At 47.7% G+C, this 21458-nt stretch overlaps 1 protein-coding gene across 3 annotated transcripts in view; it reads right to left on the bottom strand.

Moving 5' to 3' along the window:
• The window catches only part of LOC136500704 (starch synthase 3, chloroplastic/amyloplastic-like), a 28059-nt gene extending 22171 nt beyond the window's left edge, over nucleotides 1-5888 (bottom strand). For 2 of the 3 annotated variants that reach the window (XR_010770087.1, XM_066496119.1), the window contains exons 1-3: nucleotides 5611-5888; nucleotides 3223-3286; nucleotides 238-3138 (exon numbers count right to left, since the gene is read on the bottom strand). Coding sequence is in view for 2 of the 3 variants with exons in the window: in XM_066496119.1 (XP_066352216.1) it covers nucleotides 238-3138; nucleotides 3223-3286; nucleotides 5611-5706 (3061 nt within the window). In the remaining variant the exon portion in view is untranslated. The remainder of the gene's footprint in view (nucleotides 1-237; nucleotides 3139-3222; nucleotides 3287-5610) is intronic. The other variant, XM_066496120.1, reaches the window with a different exon arrangement.
• Nucleotides 5889-21458: the final 15570 nt, after the last annotated feature.

Here is a 21458-nt window from a genome sequence, read left to right as displayed (position 1 = left end):
AGGTGTTATCTTTGTAGTTATGGAGTAAATAACAAACTTAAAGACTCCAAGATAGGCCATCCATGTCATAATATGTCTACTTTAAGAAACCAACATCAGTTAGTAGTCCTTTTTTTTCTCTTCATTGGACTATCAAAATGCAGATTGCTATGTTATATTTAAGGAGTACCATGCTAACAGTAGAGTTTGTTAAGATGTTATGAGATACAATTTGCAGAAAAGTGTTAGATGACATACCATCTACAAACCACCAATCACAATCTTTGTCATTATGATGAACAAGTCTTTCAGCAAAAGAAAGTCCATCAATCCAGTTGTTATAGCCACCATGCATCCATATCTCAGTACTGTGAACTAGAGGTCTTGAGTTTATATTATAATACAATCTGACAGTAGTCCCTTGTCCAGTCACGATGGGCTCAATGTACCACAAATTATCAACAGAAGCTCTGGCTAAACCCAATACATTTTGCAATTTATTCTTCTTCGTTTCTACCTCAACCTTGGCTTGTGCCCTGTCAGCTTTATCTGCGGCCCTTTCTTCCTCCCTTCGCCGCTGCTCGTCGGTCTGTCTCCTCCTTTCAGCTTCCTCATTCGCAAGTTTCTCAAGTTCTCGCTGCTTTTCTTCAGCCAAGAAATCCTCAAATAAATTTTCATCCATGGTGCTTTGTATTTGTATCACAAAATCATTATTGTCATTATTTTCATATAACATGCGTCCATTAAAGAACACAAAGTCCATTCTGTATGCCTGCTTGGGAATGTATAGTTTGCAGCACCACCAGCCCCCTCCCAGCTCGCTCTTGTGCAATTTTTCAGTGAAAAACCTCCACTTCCACCCATTAAATGCTCCTTTGATGAGTACGTCAGGCTCATTGGCCACCGCTGATAGATCACGATTGAAATAGAGATCAATTATTGAATCAGCTTTCAATACCTCTGGATAAGTAAACAACTTGTTTCCCAGCGAACAATTTTTTTCAGCAAGCTCTTGAAGCATCCTCTGTAGTGCTTGTGGATCCACATTATCGTCAGGTGACTCCTGGATATCTTGTTCAGTGGACATAGATGTCTCATCGACTTCATACTGTTCTTCATCCTCAATTATCCCCACTTCATTTTCATCCCATGAACTCTCTTCTTCAGAAAGCAGATGTAAAATTTTGGCCTTGTCAATCCCTATCTCAACCTTAGCCATTGGAATGTCTTCCTCAGTAACAATCATCTGTTCTTCATCCATGCATGTGCTTTTCTGCTCTTCAATCATCACAAGATCTTCATCATTAATTTTCTCAAAAATTGTTCTCTCATCTGCTTCTTTAGTGAAGCCTTCCTTATGTTTCTGTGACAAGTTGTCAGCATCGAACTTTGCCTGAAGTGTATCCCCTTCAGTCTTTTGAGATGTCTCCTTAGCTTCCACTCCCTTCATAAGCAATCCATCATGAATCCCAACAGTAGCCAGTTGGTTTGTTTGAGACTCCTTAGAGATACCAACGATTGATAGATCTTGTTTAGGGAAACCAACTATGGATTGTTTTCGTTCATCGATATGAACAATTGATTGTTGCTGTTTGGGCAAGCCAACAATAGACTGATTTGGTTTAGTGTAACCGACAATGGATTGGATTTTCTCAGGCACACTAACAATAGACTCATCTTGTTTAAGAGAACCAACGATAGACTGATCTAGTTTATCGTAACTGATGATGGATTGGACTTTTTCAGGCACACCAATAATTGATTCAGCTTGTCTATAAGAATCAACAGTAGATTGATTTGGTTTGCTGTAACTAACAATGGATTGGGTTTGCTCAGGCACACTAACAACAGATCTGCCTTGTTTGTGAGAACCAACAATAGATTGATCTATTTCACTGTAACTGATGATGGATTGGACTTTCTCAGGCGCAACAATAATCGATTCATGTTGTCTATAAGAACCAACAATAGATTGATTTGGTTTTATATAGCCAGCAACGGATTGGATTTGCTCAGGTGCACCGACAATTGATTCATCTTGTCTATGAGAACCAGCAATAGATTGATCAGTGCACTGGATTTGCTGAGGCACACCAACAATTGATTTATCTTGTCCATGTGAACCAACAATGGACTGGTCTTGTTCATGCAATCCAATGATTGATCGATCTTGTTTATAGGAACCAACAAATTCTTGTTTTTGCTCCAAGAATTTTGGGGAACCAACAATGTCATTGTTTCGCTCAGGGAACTGAACAATATATATACCTTGTTCAGGGAATCCGTCAGTCAATTGCTTCTGTTCATCAAAAGCGGTAGAGTTTTCCTCTTGCTTATGGTAATCTACCACTGGTTGGCCTTCTTCGCATGAACCAACAATTAACCCTTCTTCCTCAACAATGCTTAAAACTATTTTTTCTTGTTCCTGGTACCTGACAATTGGCAAGGGCTCAGGCTTCAAATTTCTACGTGTTTCATTAAGGGCGATGCCATCCATGGATGTTGAAGGCTGTTCACCCAACTCATCCACACCCCCATACGTTCCACCACTTGAAGCATTGCCTGGTGAATCCACATCAAAATTCTCCTGTAAAGCCTCTTCTTCATCTATCAAATCCATTTCCTCCATTGTTACACCATTCAAGGCAAGTCCCAAGATATCCACATCAACCATATCCTCTTCAACCTCAACTTCATCTACCACTTCTTCCACTGCAGCATTATCTGGTGCAGTTCCTGACGAATCTACCACAAATACGTCTTCTTTAGCCTTATGTTCATCCACTGGATCCACTACCCAAACTTCAGCATTGCGCAATACAATTCCTGAGAAATCTACCTCAAACTTATCCTCCTCAACCTCAGCTTCATCCACTGTTTCCATTTCCCCTAATGATGTATTAATCAATACATTTCCTGGCAATTCCTCCTCATACATGTGCTGCAAATCCACTGCAATTTCTGCATCTCTATTACTTGTCAACTCTGCTGCATCAGAACCTGACAGCCCATTGTATGTATCAATAGTTTCTTCATGGTGTCTGCCATCATGGTGTTCACTCTTCTTGGAGCTTGACTCAACAAGGAGTCTTGGAGCATAATTGCTAAAAGCAGCTACTTTTACGTTAGGAGACATCCTTGATTTCCTATTAGGACAACCTGCATATTGCAACATTAGAAAGCATGAGATCAGTACAACAGCAAGCAGACCAAATAAGCATTCAACAGAACTGTTCCACGGACCTGGACTTGCTACAATGCATTGAATGATCCTTCTTCTCACAAATCTGGTAGTCCTCAACAAAGACTGAAAATACCAATAGAACGGAAAAAGATAAGTTTTGCAGCTTATGGTGATGAATATAGAGGCTTTTACCTGTGTGCCATTAAAAAAGTTTGTAATTACACACAAGCCATTAAAAAAGTTGAGCTCACACGAGTGCCATCGTTCTGAACTTCTTTGCTCTCCAAGCCATTCCGTCTGTGTTCTGTTTGTTTTTCACCGTTTGGCAGCCCTTACATGTGGGCCGGTCAGTATAAACGTCCAAAGTACCCTTCACTCGTCCTATCCTCTTGCTTCTTTCTTTCTTTGCCTAGTGGGGCCAAGATGTCACTGACCCGGATCCACCTTCCTTCTCGCCATGCGCCAGCCTCGCGCCACGCTCGCGGCGGCCGTGGCGGAGCTGCCCTCCACGCGCACCGGTGGCGGCTGCGGCAGAGCCCCCCATGCGCGCATGAGCCCGCAGCGGACGGGCGGAGCTCGCCCACGCCCGCGGCGGGCAGGGCAGAGCTGCCCCCCGCACGCGCCCGCGGCGGCCGGGGAGGAGCTTGACACTCCCGCGCCGCGCCGTCACGGTCTTGCGGATGCCACCAAGGCCGGGCTCGCGCTGCCCTACGCGCCCTACTGGTGGGGTCTCACCGTCGGCGGCATGCTCGCCGCAGTGGAGGAGGGCGCGGGGAGGCGGCATCCATGGTGCGCGGGCGATCTCCACCAGGCGCGCGAGACGGCGGTTGTGGCGAGCTCTACCGGGGCCCGTGCAAGACGACGGCCGCCTCGAGCACAGCTGACAGCTGCGCCTATGGAGGGCCATCCACATAGTCGAGCACGATGCGATGCTCGGCAGTGGACGCGTTGGTGCAAGGTAGCGTGAAGCAGTGAACATGCGCTTAGGCAACGGTGTTGGCAAGGGCGCGATGTCGCCGGGGTCAGCAGCGTGGGCAGCAGCGCGATGCCTTCTCGTGCATGCCTACCAGTACGGCCGTACCTGATGGAGGAGGGGAGCTGCGACGACATGGCCTGTGACAGCGAGCAAGTGGTCACCATCTCCAGGTATGAGGACGTGGCGGCCAACGACGAGCAGGCGTTGCTCAAGGCCGGGCGCACCATCCCATCAACGCCACCATCGAGGCGTCCGGGAGGCACTTCTCTACCGTCGCTGAGGTCAGCTCGGCCTCCGCAGACTGCCGCGACGAGAGGTCGTCGTGTTCGTGCTCACCATGTCGCGCGATCCCCAGTTGAGGGGACGCTAGCCGGGGCTTATCGCTCTGGGCGTCGGCGTCTCCGTAAACCTCGGCCTTGGCATCCTGCACCGCTGAGGCTCGCCTCCACGCCAAGCCGGGAGCCAACCCAACCGTCTGTGACCTCGTCAAACTGGCGTTCAAGCCTATGGCCACACCACCTCGAGCACTCGGGACGACAACGAGGGCGGAGAACCCGGCCGCAACGCAGAGCTCCCTCGGCCCTTCGTGTGCACAGGAAATAGAAGAGAGAGAAAGAGAAAGTTTGGGTGGTTGACAAACGGACTCCTAGGGTAAAATGGTCATTTCACCTATCGGTTTGATACCGTTAGATAGAAAAGCGGACGGAATGGCTTGAAGAGCAAATAAGTTCAGAACGATGGCACTCGTGGGAGCTCAACTTTTTTAATGGTTTGTGCGTAATTGCAAACTTTTTTAATGGCACACGTGTAAAAGCCTCATGAATATACTACATACGAATTTCCCCCAAATCACAATATGATTAATCTCAAAAGTTCAGTACTGGATTGCCTATGGTGATGAATACTACATACGAATTTCCCCCAAATTACTATCTGATTATTTGTGCCGCTGCACATGTTTACAATCAACAAAAGGCTAGAGCACCGAAACTTCCTAAATTTTCACTTCGCAGTTTATGCATCCTCCAATGGAGCAGTCTTTCGTGAATCAAACTATCCTCGCCATCCTAGATGTCCAAAGGAAGAGACATTTTTTATCATACGGGCCAGAACAAATGACGGAGGAAGCACACAAAAAAAATCCGTTTATAACACACTTCCAAGAAATTCAGAACAAAGGAAAAGGCTTTGAGGAAAATATACATGTAAATCACGTCGCCTATAGACAGCTTCCATTTAGGGTGGGCAAAAGGAGCGAAATTCATCGAATGGAGACGGTCATCAAACACCCCCATCACGCCGAATCCGCCTTGATCCCCAAAACGGAAGATTATCGAAACCAGCCAGGAAGGCAACTCATCACAGATCGAGGATCAAGCCGAATAGTAACGCGGTCCTCGATAAATGACATCACAGAGATCGAACCAATCTATGGTAGAATCAAGAACTTGGGATTAAGCGCCGCGCATACCTGAGTGGCCCCTCCGCCCGCGACGGTTGGCCGGACAACGAGCACCGGTCGGCTCCGAAGGCAGAGAGGGCTCTGCGACCGTAGGGCCATCTCCATTTCTAGAAAGGAAAAAATAACTCCTAAACCTCACAAGAACCACTTCCCAGCAACGCACCTCACTTGCTTCTCATTCTCTCTCTGAAGTCTGAACTAGAATTAATTTACAAGGCGCAAATGAATAGCACAGCACCTCTCTGGAAATGCCCTCCCTCTCGCCATTTAAACAGAACAAAATTTGTTCTTTCCTTCACGCCTTGTTTTAACTGTGAAGTGTGTTGGTCCTGTATAAAAGCTGGACGTGTCACCTTGTGGGTCCAATGTTTTGTTTGTCCAACTGTGGGTCCCCTAGTTCATGAGATGTTCACAGTTGGGCTGGGTGATGTGTCATGAGTACCAATGTTGCTTATGTCTGTTCTATAATGTTCCGCGTGTGTTGCGTGGATTTTTTATATTTCACTTTATTATGTCTTGGTCTATTTTTGCGTGGGCGCTTGCCCTCGGTTGAGAGAAAAGTGTTCATGTGTGGCTTGTCGATCTTGACACGCCAAGTTAAGTAGGCAATATTGTCGGCATCGAAAACCATGACTCTAGCACAAAATTATATTACTTATGAGGTAAGATGTGTTGCTTTATTGTGTAGGTTGAGATGTCTCGCAATGTTGAGCGGTATGTTGTGTGAAAATTCATGCTTTCTTTTCATAGCTTCCAAGTATTTGAATTGGTTCCATGTTTACCATGTTAGGTCTTGATGGCATGGCCTAGAAAACTCAATAGTCGTCACTCGTCACGTTGTTGATGCCTCTTGAAACTGTTGAGCCCCTTGTTAAACGGTAGTACATGCTCAACCCGTAATTTGTATAGGGTGATGTGCCCTGAATTTGAGTGCTTGAATTGGACTCCCCATGGGAATTGTGCTACTATACAACCACTCCAAAACATTGAGTGGGGAACATTATGTCCCATCTTTGTTATTTGCTGCTAAATTAATATATGAAAGACCCTTACAAAAAAAATGTTTGACTGGTTAATTTAGGATTTTCCTAGTTTGATTATCTGATAATATGAACTCATGCTCTTATATTGGAAGGGAGTAGCGAGATGAGCTACGAAGGGCGTGTTTGGATGGCTTCCAAACCACGGCGAAGGCCGCCGCGCCGCACATGCGGCTCGCCGTGGGAGCCAAACGCCGCCGCCGTAGTTTACCGCTGTTTTGGTGCACGTCGCAGATGGTATTGCAAAACGTGTGCCACCGCATGCCAATTGTTGGGCGTCCGTTTTGTCAGCCGCACTTGTGGCGTGGCCACAGCTGTGGCGGCAGCCAAACACACGCGAAGTAAATAAGCTACATGGTTTTGGTCATGTGGAGGGTTTCGGCATTCTTAAATTTTATTCCGTCCTTCATTCACCACTGTCTAGACATGTCTTACGTCAGCAGCAACTCCACGGTTATCTGAGTGAAGAATTTTCTAGCATTCATTTCCAAAAATATCACGTTAGAAAAATGCAATAAAACATAGATAAAACAATTGTCTTTAATGTATAGCTTCATTTTAGTGTTTTATGTATTATGCATATTTAATTTGTATTATACAAATGAAACCCAAATGCCCACTGATACTAGCCTAAGAGTACGTAGCTTAAGGCCTATTTATTTGAGCTGTAGCTTTTGAGATTTTGGCTCAAAAGCTGGCTTTCTGGTTTTCGCGTTCTGGTTGTTAGTTTTTGTTATTGGTTTTTCAATAAATTTTTAGTTTTCTACACACCTAAAGCTAGGAAAACTTATTTCTGTCTCGCACACCAAAAGCTAGAAAAGCATTTCTCAACATGCTTTTAGCTTTTAGTTTATTCCCTCGTAAGCTAACTTTCTAGTTTTTCAATAGCGAGCTAAATATTTGGGCTGTTTGTTTCTGCTTCTAGCTTCTAGCTGGCAGAAGCCATAAAAAGCGTGAAACAAAAAGACCCTTAAGTTGATTGTTCAAATGGATTTGCCCAAAAAAAACTTTGTTCCAGTATCGGATTATTAGAGTCAAAAGTAATTAGTTACCTACATGCCATTTTTTTAGCGCAAACTCTTAGCATTTTAAAAGATGATGTTTTTTTTTTCCGTAGGAGGGCTTGGTTTTGGCCTTTCGGTGAGCTCTGTCTGTCGCCGTGCCGCGGCATGCCCCTCCACGAAGAACGATGAGACGTGTGAGGACTGAGGAGTATTCAGAATCTATTTGCCCCAGATTGAGTTGGGCAGCCCACTACATCCAGAGCAACGCACGGGCCACAACTCCGGACTTACGAGAGCAGCATGCATGATCCATGAGCAATGGGCAACCGGGCCAGGCTCTTCCTACCTACCTTGGCCATTCACTTGAGCACGGAGCACGCGACCCAACACGGCCACTGGCCCAAGAAAGTAGAAATGGCTTCTAACCTTGGAACTGGAACTTCCAAAGGATCTTGAAACGGCAGTTATTATATATTAAAAAAAAATCTTGAAACGGTAACCAAGATATCACGATCATGTTCACAATCCATAATCCATACGGTATCTGTTGTCGTCGGATTGTTTTTCGCTAAATCTATGGGACACTCGAGTGTTTCTCGGCCTTCTCTCACTCGATTTCCTAGCCGTCGATGTGAGCCTGTGAACGGCAGTCGTGGACCAGGCTGGCGCCGGTGGATGGAGAGGGAAGGGGGCGTGGGGACCGCCAGTTGCATGCCTCCACTGCATGGGAGAGAACGGGTGTGGGGACCGTGCAGAGCCCATGCCGAGGGCTGGAGCTTGCCTGTGTCTCCGCACACGTGGAGATCACCGGTAGGGATGAAAACGGTCGGGAACGGTTGGGAAAATGTCTTAACCATTCCTGCTCCTGTATTTTTTGGCCGGAAACGGGAACGGGAACGGAAAGGCCGGACGGGAAAACGAATCAAGTATTACGGGATATCGGGAACGGAATATTTCGAACGGGAACGTGTCGATTACGATCGGGAAGCGGTAACACAAAACGGAAACATCGATATATGTAACCACTTGAAACAGTGAGCTCGATGCAACAATAGCAACCATGCATAATCCATATGCAAACAATAGCAAACAGTTAGCTCGTCAGAATATTTATGCAAAGAAAACTACAGAACTACCAAAAAAAAAGAAAATGGAAAAGAAAAATGAACAAAGGCCAAACCTTGCTGCTCCTGTGCTCCATGCGTGAATTCCTGGGCCAAGCAATGATCTGTGGCCTTCTCCTGCATGCTGCCCATTCCCGCTTTGTGGCCTTCTCCTGGGCCAAGCAACGATCTGTGGCCTTCTCCTAGGCCAAACCATCAGCTCACTGTTCCCGATGGTATCACCAGGGATGAAAGCGGGAACGGGAAATTCCCGTACCGATCGACACCGAATACCGAAATTCCCGACCGGATATCATTTTCTCGGGATAAAACGGGTTCGGGAAGAAATCCGGGAAAATTCGGTGAATCTGGGATCGAAATCGGTTAGAGTGATTTCCTGACCGAATTAGCGGATCCCGTATTTGCTCAGGAAAATTCCCGCGGGAAATTCCCGTTTTTAAGGCCTGCAAACAGCCCAACGTTCCATCGTTCCATGCTTGGCCCAGTGATACCGTCGGGAACAGTGAGCTGATGGTTTGGCCCAGGAGAAGGCCACAGATCGTTGCTTGGCCCAGGAGAAGGCCACAAAGCAGGAATGGGCAGCATGCAGGAGAAGGCCACAGATCGTTGCTTGGCCCAGGAATTCACGCATGGAGCACAGGAGCAGCAAGGTTTGGCCTTTGTTCATTTTTCTTTTCCATTTTCTTTTTTTTGGTAGTTCTGTAGTTTTCTTTGCATAAATATTCTGACGAGCTAACTGTTTGCTATTGTTTGCATATGGATTATGCATGGTTGCTATTGTTGCATCGAGCTCACTGTTTCAAGTGGTTACATATATCGATGTTTCCGTTTTGTGTTACCGCTTCCCGATCGTAATCGACACGTTCCCGTTCGAAATATTCCGTTCCCGATATCCCGTAATACCGGATTCATTTTCCCGTCCGGCCTTTCCGTTCCCAGCCAAAAAATACAGGAGCGGAAATGGTTAAGACATTTTCCCGACCGTTCCCGACCATTTTCATCCCTAGGTATCACTGGGCCAAGCATGGAACGATGGAACGTTGGGCTGTTTGCAGGCCTTAAAAACGGGAATTTCCCACGGGAATTTTCCTGAGCAAATACGGGATCCGCTAATTCGGTCAGGAAATCACTCTAACCAATTTCGATCCCGGATTCGCCGAATTTTCCCGGATTTCTTCCCGAACCCATTTTATCCCGAGAAAATGATATCCGGTCGGGAATTTCGGTATTCGGTGTCGGTCGGTACGGGAATTTCCCGTTCCCGCTTTCATCCCTGATCACCGGTGCCCTCCCTTCACTAGCTGGGCCCTCACGGACTTTTGGGTCCACATACCTACACGGAGCCGTCTGTCCGTTCTTTTCTCCTTCTCCGCTCAAAGCTGGTCGCCTAGCGTGCAAGCTTCAGCCGGACCTCGTGCACCGGTGCATGCACGCGCACGCATGGAATCTTGCATTTCAAATGGAATCCTGCATTTCAAATCTAGTTCAAAAAAGAATGTAATTATATAGTTAGAGATTACATTTTTCAATGGACCTACCAATTAAAAATATCCCTATATGACTAAAAACTACTCATACCATCCATGAGAAGAACATTCCAGGAGACAACCGTTTCTAAAATGACAGAGAAGAAGTAAATGCGTAATTTTACACCTACACTAATCTTGTCTCAAAAAGTGAGATTTACATCCTTTCAGGGACGGAGAGAGTACGTACTTGAAGAGTCACATCAGCTTGCCCCTACTCATGTGCGTATATTTATTTCTTTAGTATGGAGTACCGATAGATTACATCTCATTAGACAATATTTTACTATTTCTATTTAAGTGTAAGTTATATGTTTAATTAGTGTAAATTGATTTATTTGTAAATAAGAATAGTCAAAATTACTTGAAGAGTTATCTGATCTTTTTTTGCTTTTTTATTTTTATATGTTTTATTTGGTTCTCCTTTGAAATTTTTCAATCTGCCTTTCATAGAGATAATTTGGCTATTTTTTTTTTGTTTTGCTTGTTTAATATTTTTATATTGCTTGGATAATTTTTTTGGTTCATCTGATCTAGATCCAAAAGTCATGGAATCGAGTGATGCCTGAAACCCTAAGTAGATCCAAAAGCCCCTTCCCTCCTCCCTTAGTAGATCCCTCAAAACCCTATGTCATACCTTTAGGATCAGAGCCAGCTATCAAGAGAAGACTAGTCCTCCATAGGATCTAGTCTTATAAATAGAAATAGTGAGATGGAGAGTGAGGGAAGAGTTTGGAGGAGGTACTGGCCTGTCGGTGCCTTCTCTATGGCTTGCACCATGGCGGATCCAAGTTCTACTTGAGCTTGCTTTTCGAGATTTCTCTGGTAACCAACTTCTAATTCAAGTAAGCATTGTGTTTATATTGTTCATTAGATTTGTGACTCTTTTGAGTGCTTTATTTCTGCTCTAGAGAGAGTAAAGTATTAATCATGAGTGTAAGTGTGGTGCTTAGACTTAGGTTAATCATGGATGCACCCTGCATTTCAGATCTGTGGTAAACGCGTGTGTGACATCAGTACTATATAGTCTCGTTGAGTACTATATAGTATCGTTGATCCTTTGTAGTTCACCTCCTGTTTGTAGGCCAAGTAGGACCTGGTTACGAAGGAAAGCATCCTCTGTTGGTGTCTTTCCCTAGTAATGTCCTCAATTGAATAGTAAAAGACATATCATACCCAAGTTAGAATCAGAGAACCTCAGTTATCCTCTCTACACTACTGTTTATCCTAACATTTACCCCTTGTTAAGTTAGACCATAGTTAGTCTCACACGTTTCCCTATGGATACGATACTTGAAATACTTCTGGATAAAATCTACAGTGGTATCCGTGTGCTTGCAGATTTATCTATGTGCATTAATAAACACCAACAAGTTTCCTGGCGCCATTATCGGGAAAACAATTGCTGAATGAACTATGAACCTAGCTTAACTTTTTATTTTTTATTATTTCTTTTGTTTTACTTTTTCTTTTAACTATGGATTCCACTCCTATCTAACAATACGCTGCACCTACGAGCACGCACCTAGAGCCACCAAAATCTGTAGAGCCTATCCTAACACCTGGCTATGAGTTGCGCCCATGTTTAATAAAACTGATTTGGGATCAATCCTTCTTGGGAGAAGGCAATGAAAACCTATACTCACACCTACAAGAGTTTGAACAGACATGTGTATGCTTGCGTATCGCTGGCATGTCTGACAAGACCTTAAGATGGAAGTTATTTCCGTTATCTTTGACGGAAAGAGCTAAACATTGGTATAGTCAAATCGTATAAAGTATGCAAGGAGATTGGAAAACGTTATTGTCGGTGCAAAAAGTGACCAACAAGTAAATATTTGTAGTTTTGTTGTGCGTTGTGATCGGATGTGGCCTAGCACTCAATGACATAGGATTTATACTGGTTTAGGCAACGTGCCCTACGTCCAGTTTTAGTCGGTCGATGACTTTATTCCTAAGCCCAGGTGCTCAAAGTTTGCTGTGGGGTTACAAACGAGTAGGAATAAGAAGGGGGTGTTAGAGGCCCGGTCGAACTCTGATCAGAGTGGTCGAGAGCCACGGATGCTATAACATAGGCTACGTATTAGAGCGTATGCTCTGAGTAGCTATCGGGTTCTAGAGCTATTAAGCTATTCGAGCCCTCAGGTCGTCGAGTCCTCGAGTTGTCCAGCCCTTTCTTTTTTCTTAAGCCCGCTTTTAGGAGAGAGCTCATTCCCTTTTATAGTTTGAAGGGGATGGCCTTACAAGTCAGAAAGAGAGAGAGTGTATATGTGTGCTACCTAGTCTTGTTGCCCACGTTGTCGGGTATGAGATGGTCATCGGCGCCCACAATATTGTTTATGTTCAGACACATCTGGCAGGCTCTACCGTGTTCGCCTGGTATGGTAAACATCAGCGCCTACATACTATTTATGCTCTAACACATCTGGAAGGTTGTATAGTGCCCGTCTGGCATGGCCTGGTGGCGCTGTCGTACAGGTGCGTAGGGCATGGCATGGTATAGTTCTTGGTGTTGCGGTTGACTTGAGCGCCTTACCTTATCTACTTCCGCCTAATTCCTGGGCCCTCACTGAGTGGGCATCCTCGATCAGTCGTTTCTAGTCGGTCCTAACCGTGTTGGTCAGAAAAGAGAAGCAAGCAGAGGTCTGGCATATCCTTGGTCAGAGAAGGAGGTCAGAGCCAAACTGCGGTCCCACCTTGGCTAGGCCTTTCGGTCGGGGACCAAATCATTGTCTCGGCCTATCATTATGTATCTTGGTTGGCCTAGGTGCACATTGTTGTTGCACCGCTTGCTGGGTCAGGTTTTACAGGGAAGCGGGTCCATTGAGGACCCCGAGTTTATGAATCCGACAGGAGCCCCAGAGCCCCTTTGAGACTTCTGTGAAGTCATAAAGGGGTTGTTTACACTCTTTTCATGAGTGCACCCGGTGGGTGTAAGGTTATGGGCCGCCATCAGACGAGACGGAGCACAAACCTGAGGCATCGGGCGAGATGAAGCCTACAGCACGGCCTTGGGATTGGGTGAGACGGAGCATGAATCCAAGTGTCAGGCGTGGCCGAGGGGTCAGGCAAGATAGAGCGTGAACCTAGGGGTTAGGCGCGATGGAGCGTGAACCCAAGGGTCAGGCGTGGTCGAGGGGTCAGGCAAGACGGAGCACGAACCTAGGGGTTAGGCACAACGGAGCGTGGGGTCGGGCTCGATGGAGTGTGAGGTCGGGCTCGACGGAGTGCGGGGTCGGGCTCGACGGAGCGTGAACCCAAGGGTCGGGCGCGACGAAGGTGAGCGTAGTCCCCGAGCCTACAGCCAACTAGAGAGTTTGCTAGAGGCTGAGCACCTTGGTACTCTTGTGTTCTTTCCGGTTGGGGTGTTTGCCTGTGTCTGTTCCAACCTCAACCCACACGATCGGTCGGGTTCCTAAGTAGGGACCTAGCAGCTTGGGCCCTCGGGCCCTAATGGGCTCGGTAGGTGTTGGCCGAGTTTTATGCGCCACCCCATCCACGGTTTTTGCAATTAGAGAGGTTGAGCTAACGACACTTGCCTCGATAGCTCGAGTGTTGCGCTCGGCGAGCTCGCTAACGGGTATGTCTGAGTGGAATCCATTTCCATCGTTCATGATGAGGTCGGGATAGCCATCATGTGGCATTCCACTGCTCCTTAACCCACCTCCTGATAGATGCTTGAGTCGTTCAGGAGAGTGACTCAGGTGGCCCGCTGGCCTCCCCTCGATGGAGATTTTATGGGTTTGGCTCGAGGTTAAGATCGAATGAGAAGGTCGAGATGACTCTGTCCGCTTTTGAGCAGATCAGGCGAGGGCCACTGGGGCTCATCTGTATTTTCTCCCCTAGCTCTATTTGACATGAGGCGGCCTTGAGCCCTTCGTAGGCTAGCCTTCGAGCCCCGATCAGTCATTATTCATATTGAATAAGATGACTAGCGCTTCATGATGCAACGCGAAGCATTGTGATGCAACAATTGCATATGCAATGCTTCAATGTATGGGATGAATGTATGAATGCATGCATGAGAATGGATGAATGAATGGTCATGCACTGGAAAAGTAGAATGGGGGTTGGTAAAGTTACCTCGATGGCTCAAGTGACGGGTCTGTGGAGCTCCTATCGGATATGTCCAAATGGGATCCATGTCCATCATTTGTGACGGGTCGACATAACCCACATGGGGCATCCCACTGCTCCTTACCTATCCCTCGGTAGCCGCCTGAGTCGTCCGATCGACTCAGGTGACCCGTTGGCCTCTCCTCGATGGAGATGCCATTGGTAGGCCCTCCCAAACCCTGCCTGGGAAGGCAGAGGGTCATTTGCGTGTGGTCACACCTTATTTTCTATGCTCGAGTTGTGGTAGTGGTGGGCCTCACCCAGGCCACGTCTCGTTTAGCTAGGTGACATTTTGTTGGGCAGACCGCGTCCCGTTAGCTAGGGCCACATCCCGTCGCATGCCTTTCTACATTAAATAGGGGTAAGGGACAAGATTTTCCTCCTATTCTTTCGCCTTTCTTCAACTAATGCGGTTCCTCTTTCCTCCTATTCACCAAGTTTGTTCATGTGCCATGGCGGTTTCTAGGAGAGAGGAGGGTAGAGAGAGGGAGAGGAAAACTCATAGATTCGATCACAAATCCGAGGTGCGATGTCGAACTGGTGGCCTTCCAACATGGACGAGGAGGTGCTGGACGCCTTCACCGAGAAAGGGCTGCTCCCATCGAAGGAGGTGGCACATTGGAGGGCTCCTATGCCGGGGAAGGTTCTTTCGCAACCCTGAGCCGATGAGGTTGTCTCCTTCCTTGCCTTCCACGAGCGTGGGCTCGGGTATCCCACACACTGGTTCTTGCATGGGCTCCTCAACGAGTGGGGCCTGGAGTTGTGGCACCTCAACTTGACTGGGGTACTACACATTGTTGGCTTCATCACTGTCTACGAGGCCTTCCTCGGGATGGAGCCACACATGGACCTCTTCCGGTGGATTTTTAGTGGGCGAGCCCTATCCGAGGGGAAGCCACCTAGAATCACACTGGTTGGAGGATTTGCCCTACAGAAGAGGCCGAAGCCGTTGGTCCCCTACCCCATGTACTCCCCTGTGACTCCAACTAGGGGTGGCACGGTGAGTGGTTTTAGATTAGGAACCCGGTGGAGACGCCATTCCTAACATTCACCGGGGAGAGGCCAGAGAGGAGGAAAAACTGGTCATGGGGTGCTGCCAGTCGGTAGAACAAGTTGGAAATTATCAAGATGAAGCTTTGGAGGCTCATGCAGCATGGCCTCGATGGGGTGCGGGTCTTCCATACCTTCTTCCACCGTCGGATCGCCCCGTTGGTGGAGAAAACGTAGCCGATGTGGGAATACTCTAGCCCGATGGATCCTGACCGCGCGTCACCAGAGGAGTTGCCAAAGGATGAAGTCTAGAGTCATCTCGATCAAGTGCTATAGTTGAGGGATGAAGACTGCCTTGAAGGGATGCCTGGTCCCCTTCATGCCACAAAGCTATCCAATTTTGTGTGCTTTTTTCCTGTGACCTTTTCCTTCTTGTTTTGATGTTGAAAGCTCTAGTTTGGTTTTGGTGAATTGATGAAACCTAAGTGCTAACCTAGTTTATCAAAGTGATCATGAGATAGGTAGTACATTCCAAGTGGTAAAGCAAATGAAGATCATGACATGATTATGGCAATTCCATGATGATGATCAAGTGCTTGGACTTGGAAAAGAAGAAAGAAAAAGAAAAGGCTCAAGACAAATGTATAAGTGGTAGGAGCCATTTTGTTTCGGTGATCAAGACACTTAGCGAGTGTGATCACATTTAGGTTCGATAGCCGTACTATTAAGAGGGGTGAAACTCGTATTGAAATACGATTATCAAAGTGTCACTAGATGCTCTAACTCATTGCATATGCATTTAGGATCTAGTGGAGTGCTAACACCCTTGAAAATGTTTATGAAAATATGCTAACACACACGCACAATGGTGATACACATTGTGTTTAGCACTTGGGAGCAAGGGTAGGAAACTTCTCCAGCGCCCTGTACAGAAAAGATAGGGTTTCATAGAGTGCACTGGACGCTGGTCTCAACTGGACCGGAGCATCCGGTCAGTGGAAGTAGTGAAGACGCTGGCATCAGTCTTCAACTAGATGTTGGGTCACTTTGTGACCAGACACTGGCAGTGTCTGTTTGGTCCTGCTGATGTGGCAGCGCACAGAGGAGACAGTGAGTGACCGGGCGCTGGGTGAGTCCAGTCGGGCATGACCAGACGTGTCCGATCGCGAGTAGAGGCTTACTGGAAGTGACCAGACACTGGGGTCCTATGTCCGGTTGTGATCCAACTAATGCGTCTGGTCGTAGCTGGAACCTTACTAGAAGTGACCAGACGCTGAGGTCTTGCATCCGATTATGGCACTATGCAGCGTCAGGTCATCACTTGACCGTTGGGATCGGGCGCTCAGTATTTGAAAAGAGGGATGACGTGGTAGCCATCCATTGACTGGACGCTGGCAGGGTGCGTCCGGTCGATCTGATCGGAGCGTCCGGTCACCCCGAGCAGTGCCTAGTGAAGGGGTATAATGGCTCTATTTCATGGGGGCTTCTATTTAAGCCCCATTGCTGGCTCAAGCTCACTCTCTTGGCCATTTGTGTTGACATAGCAACCTTGTGAGCTTAGCCAAAGCCCTCCACTCATCTCCATCATTGATTCAATATCTTTGTGAGATTGGGAGTGAATCCAAGTGCATTGCTTGAGTGTTTGTATCTAGAGGCACTTGGTGTTCGTGTTTCGCTGTGGGATTAGCTTGTTACTCTTGGTGGTTGTTGCCACCTAGACGGCTTGGAGCAGTGAGGATCATCGAGTAGAGGTTGGTGATTGTCTCTGGCTCTGATCGTGGTGCTTGTGAGGGGTTCTTGACCTTTCCTCAGCAGAGAGCCAAAAGGTACTCTAATAAATTACTCGTAGCTTGTGTGATCCTCATCTTATGTTGGTTGTGTGGCACCCTATTGAGGGTTTGACGTGTGATGCCAATTAGCATATGAACCCCCAAGTGAGTGAATCGCCACAACGAGGAGTAGCTTGCCGGCAAGCAAGTGAACCTCGGTAAAAGTCACTTTGTCATCATTTGATTCCAAGGTGATTGGTATTCATCCTTGTGATTGATTAGTTCATTCCTCGACTTGGTGGTATATCCATCTTGCTCTATCTCTTTACATTACCACAAACTAGTTGTCAAGCTCTTTAGTGTAGCTAGTCGTGAGAGCTTGTTAGTTTGGTTAGTGTGGCTCTTTAGTTAGCCTTTGAGAGCACATTAACTTAGTGTAGCAACATAGCCATTGTGTGGATAGAGACTATAGAAACTAGACTTATGGTAGGTGGCTTTTATTTTTAGTAGGCTAGCGCAACACTCGCTTCGCCTTATATTTGTCTAACTAGTTTGTTAAATGTTGTTGTAGAAATTTTTAATAGGCTATTCACCCCCCCCCATCTAGCCATTAGGACCTTTCAGATGTTTTGATTGATTTCGAGTTGCCCGTTTCAAAGGGACTCGCGGGCTATAAATCCTAGCCGCATCTTCTAAGAGGGCCAAAAGGCGTGGCTTGGCAAGCTACTTAGAGGGAGGCCGCACTTGCCAAGAAAAAGAAGAAATCCAAGAAGGACCGAAGGAGGTTCGATAAGGAGGAGATCAATCGGTGGGTCCAAGGGGGCAAGAGTTGGAGTGACATGGAGGCAGAGCTCAAGTTGGAGGAGCCCATGGAGATGGGTGACGACCCAAGTGCCTTGGAGGATGAAGTAGATAGGGTGCTACTGTGACCTCGGTGGAGCACCCGTGAGCTCACGGCCACATCCATTGGTGGCAGGCATGATACAGAGATGTGCGGTGACATTCCTGAGTCAAGGAAGTGCACCACGAGCGAAGAAACTACCCTCAAACAAGAGGCGAAGCGAGCACAATGACCATGCCCTTCGGAGGCATCGTTGGCTTCACGCCCCCTGCTCTAAGTGTGGCAGAGCACGCTGGTCAGTCAGAGGGGCATGATCGTTCCCCTGTGTCTTCGGGGTTGACACATGTGTGTGACCCCCAATAGGGAGATGCCCCTCCAGTTGCTCTAGTGGTTTCACCATGAGTTGGCGGTCACGGTCGTCCATGAGCCGATCGGGGACCGGCCAGGTTGGCTCCTCCCTCGGTTGATGCGAGGGGGCATAGGTCATGACCCTCGAGCGATCCTCATCCGGTTGGCTTGTCATCAGTAGGTCAGGGCTTTAGGGTTCTGCTGCTCTCATCTGGTTATGTAACCATGTTCCCTTTTGTTCTCATAGTTGAGTTTTTGAGTGTCGCTAACCTGCGCTTGTTTCACAGTGGCCAGGGGCTGGCAGGACTAGGGATCTCCTCATCTCCCATGCGAGAAGAGTGGAGACCTAGCCTGTAGCGGGTCATGACGAGTAGTGGGAGAAGTGGGTTGGTGGCGGTGCGACCTTCCTTAATGGGGTTGCGTTCTCCCAGCCTGTCGTGAGCACGGCGATAGTGGTGGCGGCGGTGATGGTGGCGATCCACGTGGTGACTGTGGAGGTTAGGTCAAAGGTGACCCTTGCAGTCCCTCCCCCAATGGTTGTGGAGGAGGAGAGGCGGGAAACTGGGCTCCCTGTCTCACCCAGTGGAGGAGCGCATGGTTCGCCCACCTAGTCAGAGCTAGAGGGGTCCAGAGGAACCACAGCTAGGCCAGAGGTAGAGTAGCCACTGGCAAGCCATGGAGTCCTTGCAGTGGATATCCCCTTCTCTAGTGAGGAAGACACTGGGGTAGAGCCGCCAGCCATCCTATCATCCTAGGAGTTGGTGATGATCCGGTCGTCATAGGATACTGTGATGGTAGGATCTTCTAGCGGGTCAGGGGTGACCTGCGAGCTGGTGTGGCTTTGCCCCAGTGAACTAGGAAAGGCCTAGTTCATCCTTCATGATGAGGAGGAGGTGAAGCTCTAGCACCTGCTTAGAGAGAGAGGACTGTCGATGGAGTCTGATCTCATCCTTACCAAGGCGAGGCTCAAGGAGGCCTTGGAGAGGGTTGAGCTTGTCCATCAGTCCATGATAGTTAACCTACCATGCATTGTAGGGGTAAGTTTTCTATGTTCTTGGTGTTGTCTTTGATTCTTAGGTTTTTAAATGGTTGTCTCAGCATGCCTATTTCTTGTCTTAAAGGACCTAGAGATGATGCTGAGCAAGAAGTGGTCGCGCTCTGGGGGTAGATGCTCGGGGCAGAGGAGTCGAATGCTCGACTGCTCGAGAGGGTGACCCAACAAGAGGAAGGGCTCTCCATTCTTGAAAGCGCCCACCTTGGTACATATCTGTTCCACCCTCGGTTGATGCCTTGATTTTTCCTTTTGTTTGCTTCTGAATTTGTCGTATGTTCCTAGAATTAGGTGGAAAGATTGTCTCTCTGGAGCAAGAGCTAGAGACGGTCAAAGCGACAGTCAGTTGGGGCGTGGAGGCGCTAGCCTAGTCCCTTGAGGAGCAATGCACTCTCGAGGGAGAGCTTGACCAGATTCGCAACATCGCTTAAGTGGTCATCTCTGAGGTGTTCGGGTCAGGACCAAGCACCAGTACATCCACCGTCCAGCTGGTGGAGGTCCCGAATGAAGTTTGGGCGCTCATCTCCGATGGTATGTGTGGGGATATACCCCCGGGTACCACAAGATGGTACATGGGCCGCACCATCCGAGGTGGCCCGGCCCGTAAGATCGAGGCATGCACAACAAGATTACAAGTTGTACTAGATATTATAATAGTACCAAATAGGATACTTTACTTATAACCCTCCTCCTCCAGACTATATAAGGAGAGGCAGGGGTCCCCCTCAGGGGGGACAAGAGATCTCACCCCAGATCAATACAAATAATAGAGCACAGGACGTAGGGTTTTACGCCACACTGGCAGCCTGAACCTGTATAAATCTTGTGTCTTGTGCCTCTATAACCATCTGGTTCCTGATTACACGCACTGTCTACCGATAATCTACCACCACAGGCACCCCCTTGGTGGACTGCCGACCATATTTCATCGACAGTGGTGCGCTAGGTAGGGGTCCCCTTTTAGGGGTTGTGCGTGCTAATCTTCCAGCGAATCAGATGGGATCCTCTTTATCAACACCACCCGTGGTGACTTCAACTACCGTAGTGATCTGTCCCAGTCAAGATCGATCCTGGCATTCAGCCTCCGCCGAGCTCCGACCACCAGACCACGTCCCGAGCGGCTATGTCGAGCTCCGACCACCAGACCACCAGACCACGTCCCGAGCGGCTCCACCGAGCTCCGACCACCAGACCACCAGATCACGTCCCGAGCGGCTCCGCCGAGCTCTGACCACTAGACCACCAGACCACATCCCAAGCGGCTCCGCCGAGCTCTGACCACCAGATCACGTCCCGAGCAGCTCCGCCGAGCTCCGACCACCAGACCACGTCCCGAGCGGCTCTGCCGAGCTCCGACCACCAGACCATGTCCCGAGCAGCTCCGCCAAGCTCCGACCACCTCGACCACCAGACCACGTCGCAATGATGATCGCCACAAAGAACAACGCTATGACAACCGTGACCACCATCACGATAGGTCAGAAAGCTCGAGGACCGGACAACTTCATCACCGCCAATTAGATTTCTATCCAAAGATAAGTACACTTCTAATATTTATATTTAATATAATTTTCATTACGACGTTTCTCCACAACGTCCTTGTCATGATTAATCTTCAAATAACATTTGTCCATGTATACAATCTTAAATATAACATACAGGTATACTTAATGCAAATCCTTGACCAGTCGTGTTGACGCTCGATGTCTCCAGAAAAGGCCCTATCTCCGGCTCCTCCCTACACGTGCACGAGCGTCTGCCCTCTGTGTTATGGGTGGTCGGTAGCAGCTCCTTAGCGACGCTTTGTTCATCCTACACGTGCACGGGCTCTGCGTCCCGCGTTATGGTTAATAGGCTAGCTAGGGCTGGAGACTCAGCTGCATACTAACTGGTTGGACAATTTATATTAAGTATAAACACAAACTTCACATTAACACTGATGTCTACAAAGCACCAACTGCTTTATCACATCATGCTCATGACTGCTGAGCGTTATTTCTTCATCGCTGATTTTTTCTCCATAAATTATTATTTTGTACATTATGTAC

Source organism: Miscanthus floridulus, chromosome 13, assembly GCF_019320115.1.
Source record: "Miscanthus floridulus cultivar M001 chromosome 13, ASM1932011v1, whole genome shotgun sequence".
NCBI lineage: Eukaryota > Viridiplantae > Streptophyta > Magnoliopsida > Poales > Poaceae > Miscanthus > Miscanthus floridulus.
Note: the sequence above shows the minus strand (reverse complement) of the source record. Positions and strands in the feature narration are given on the sequence as shown.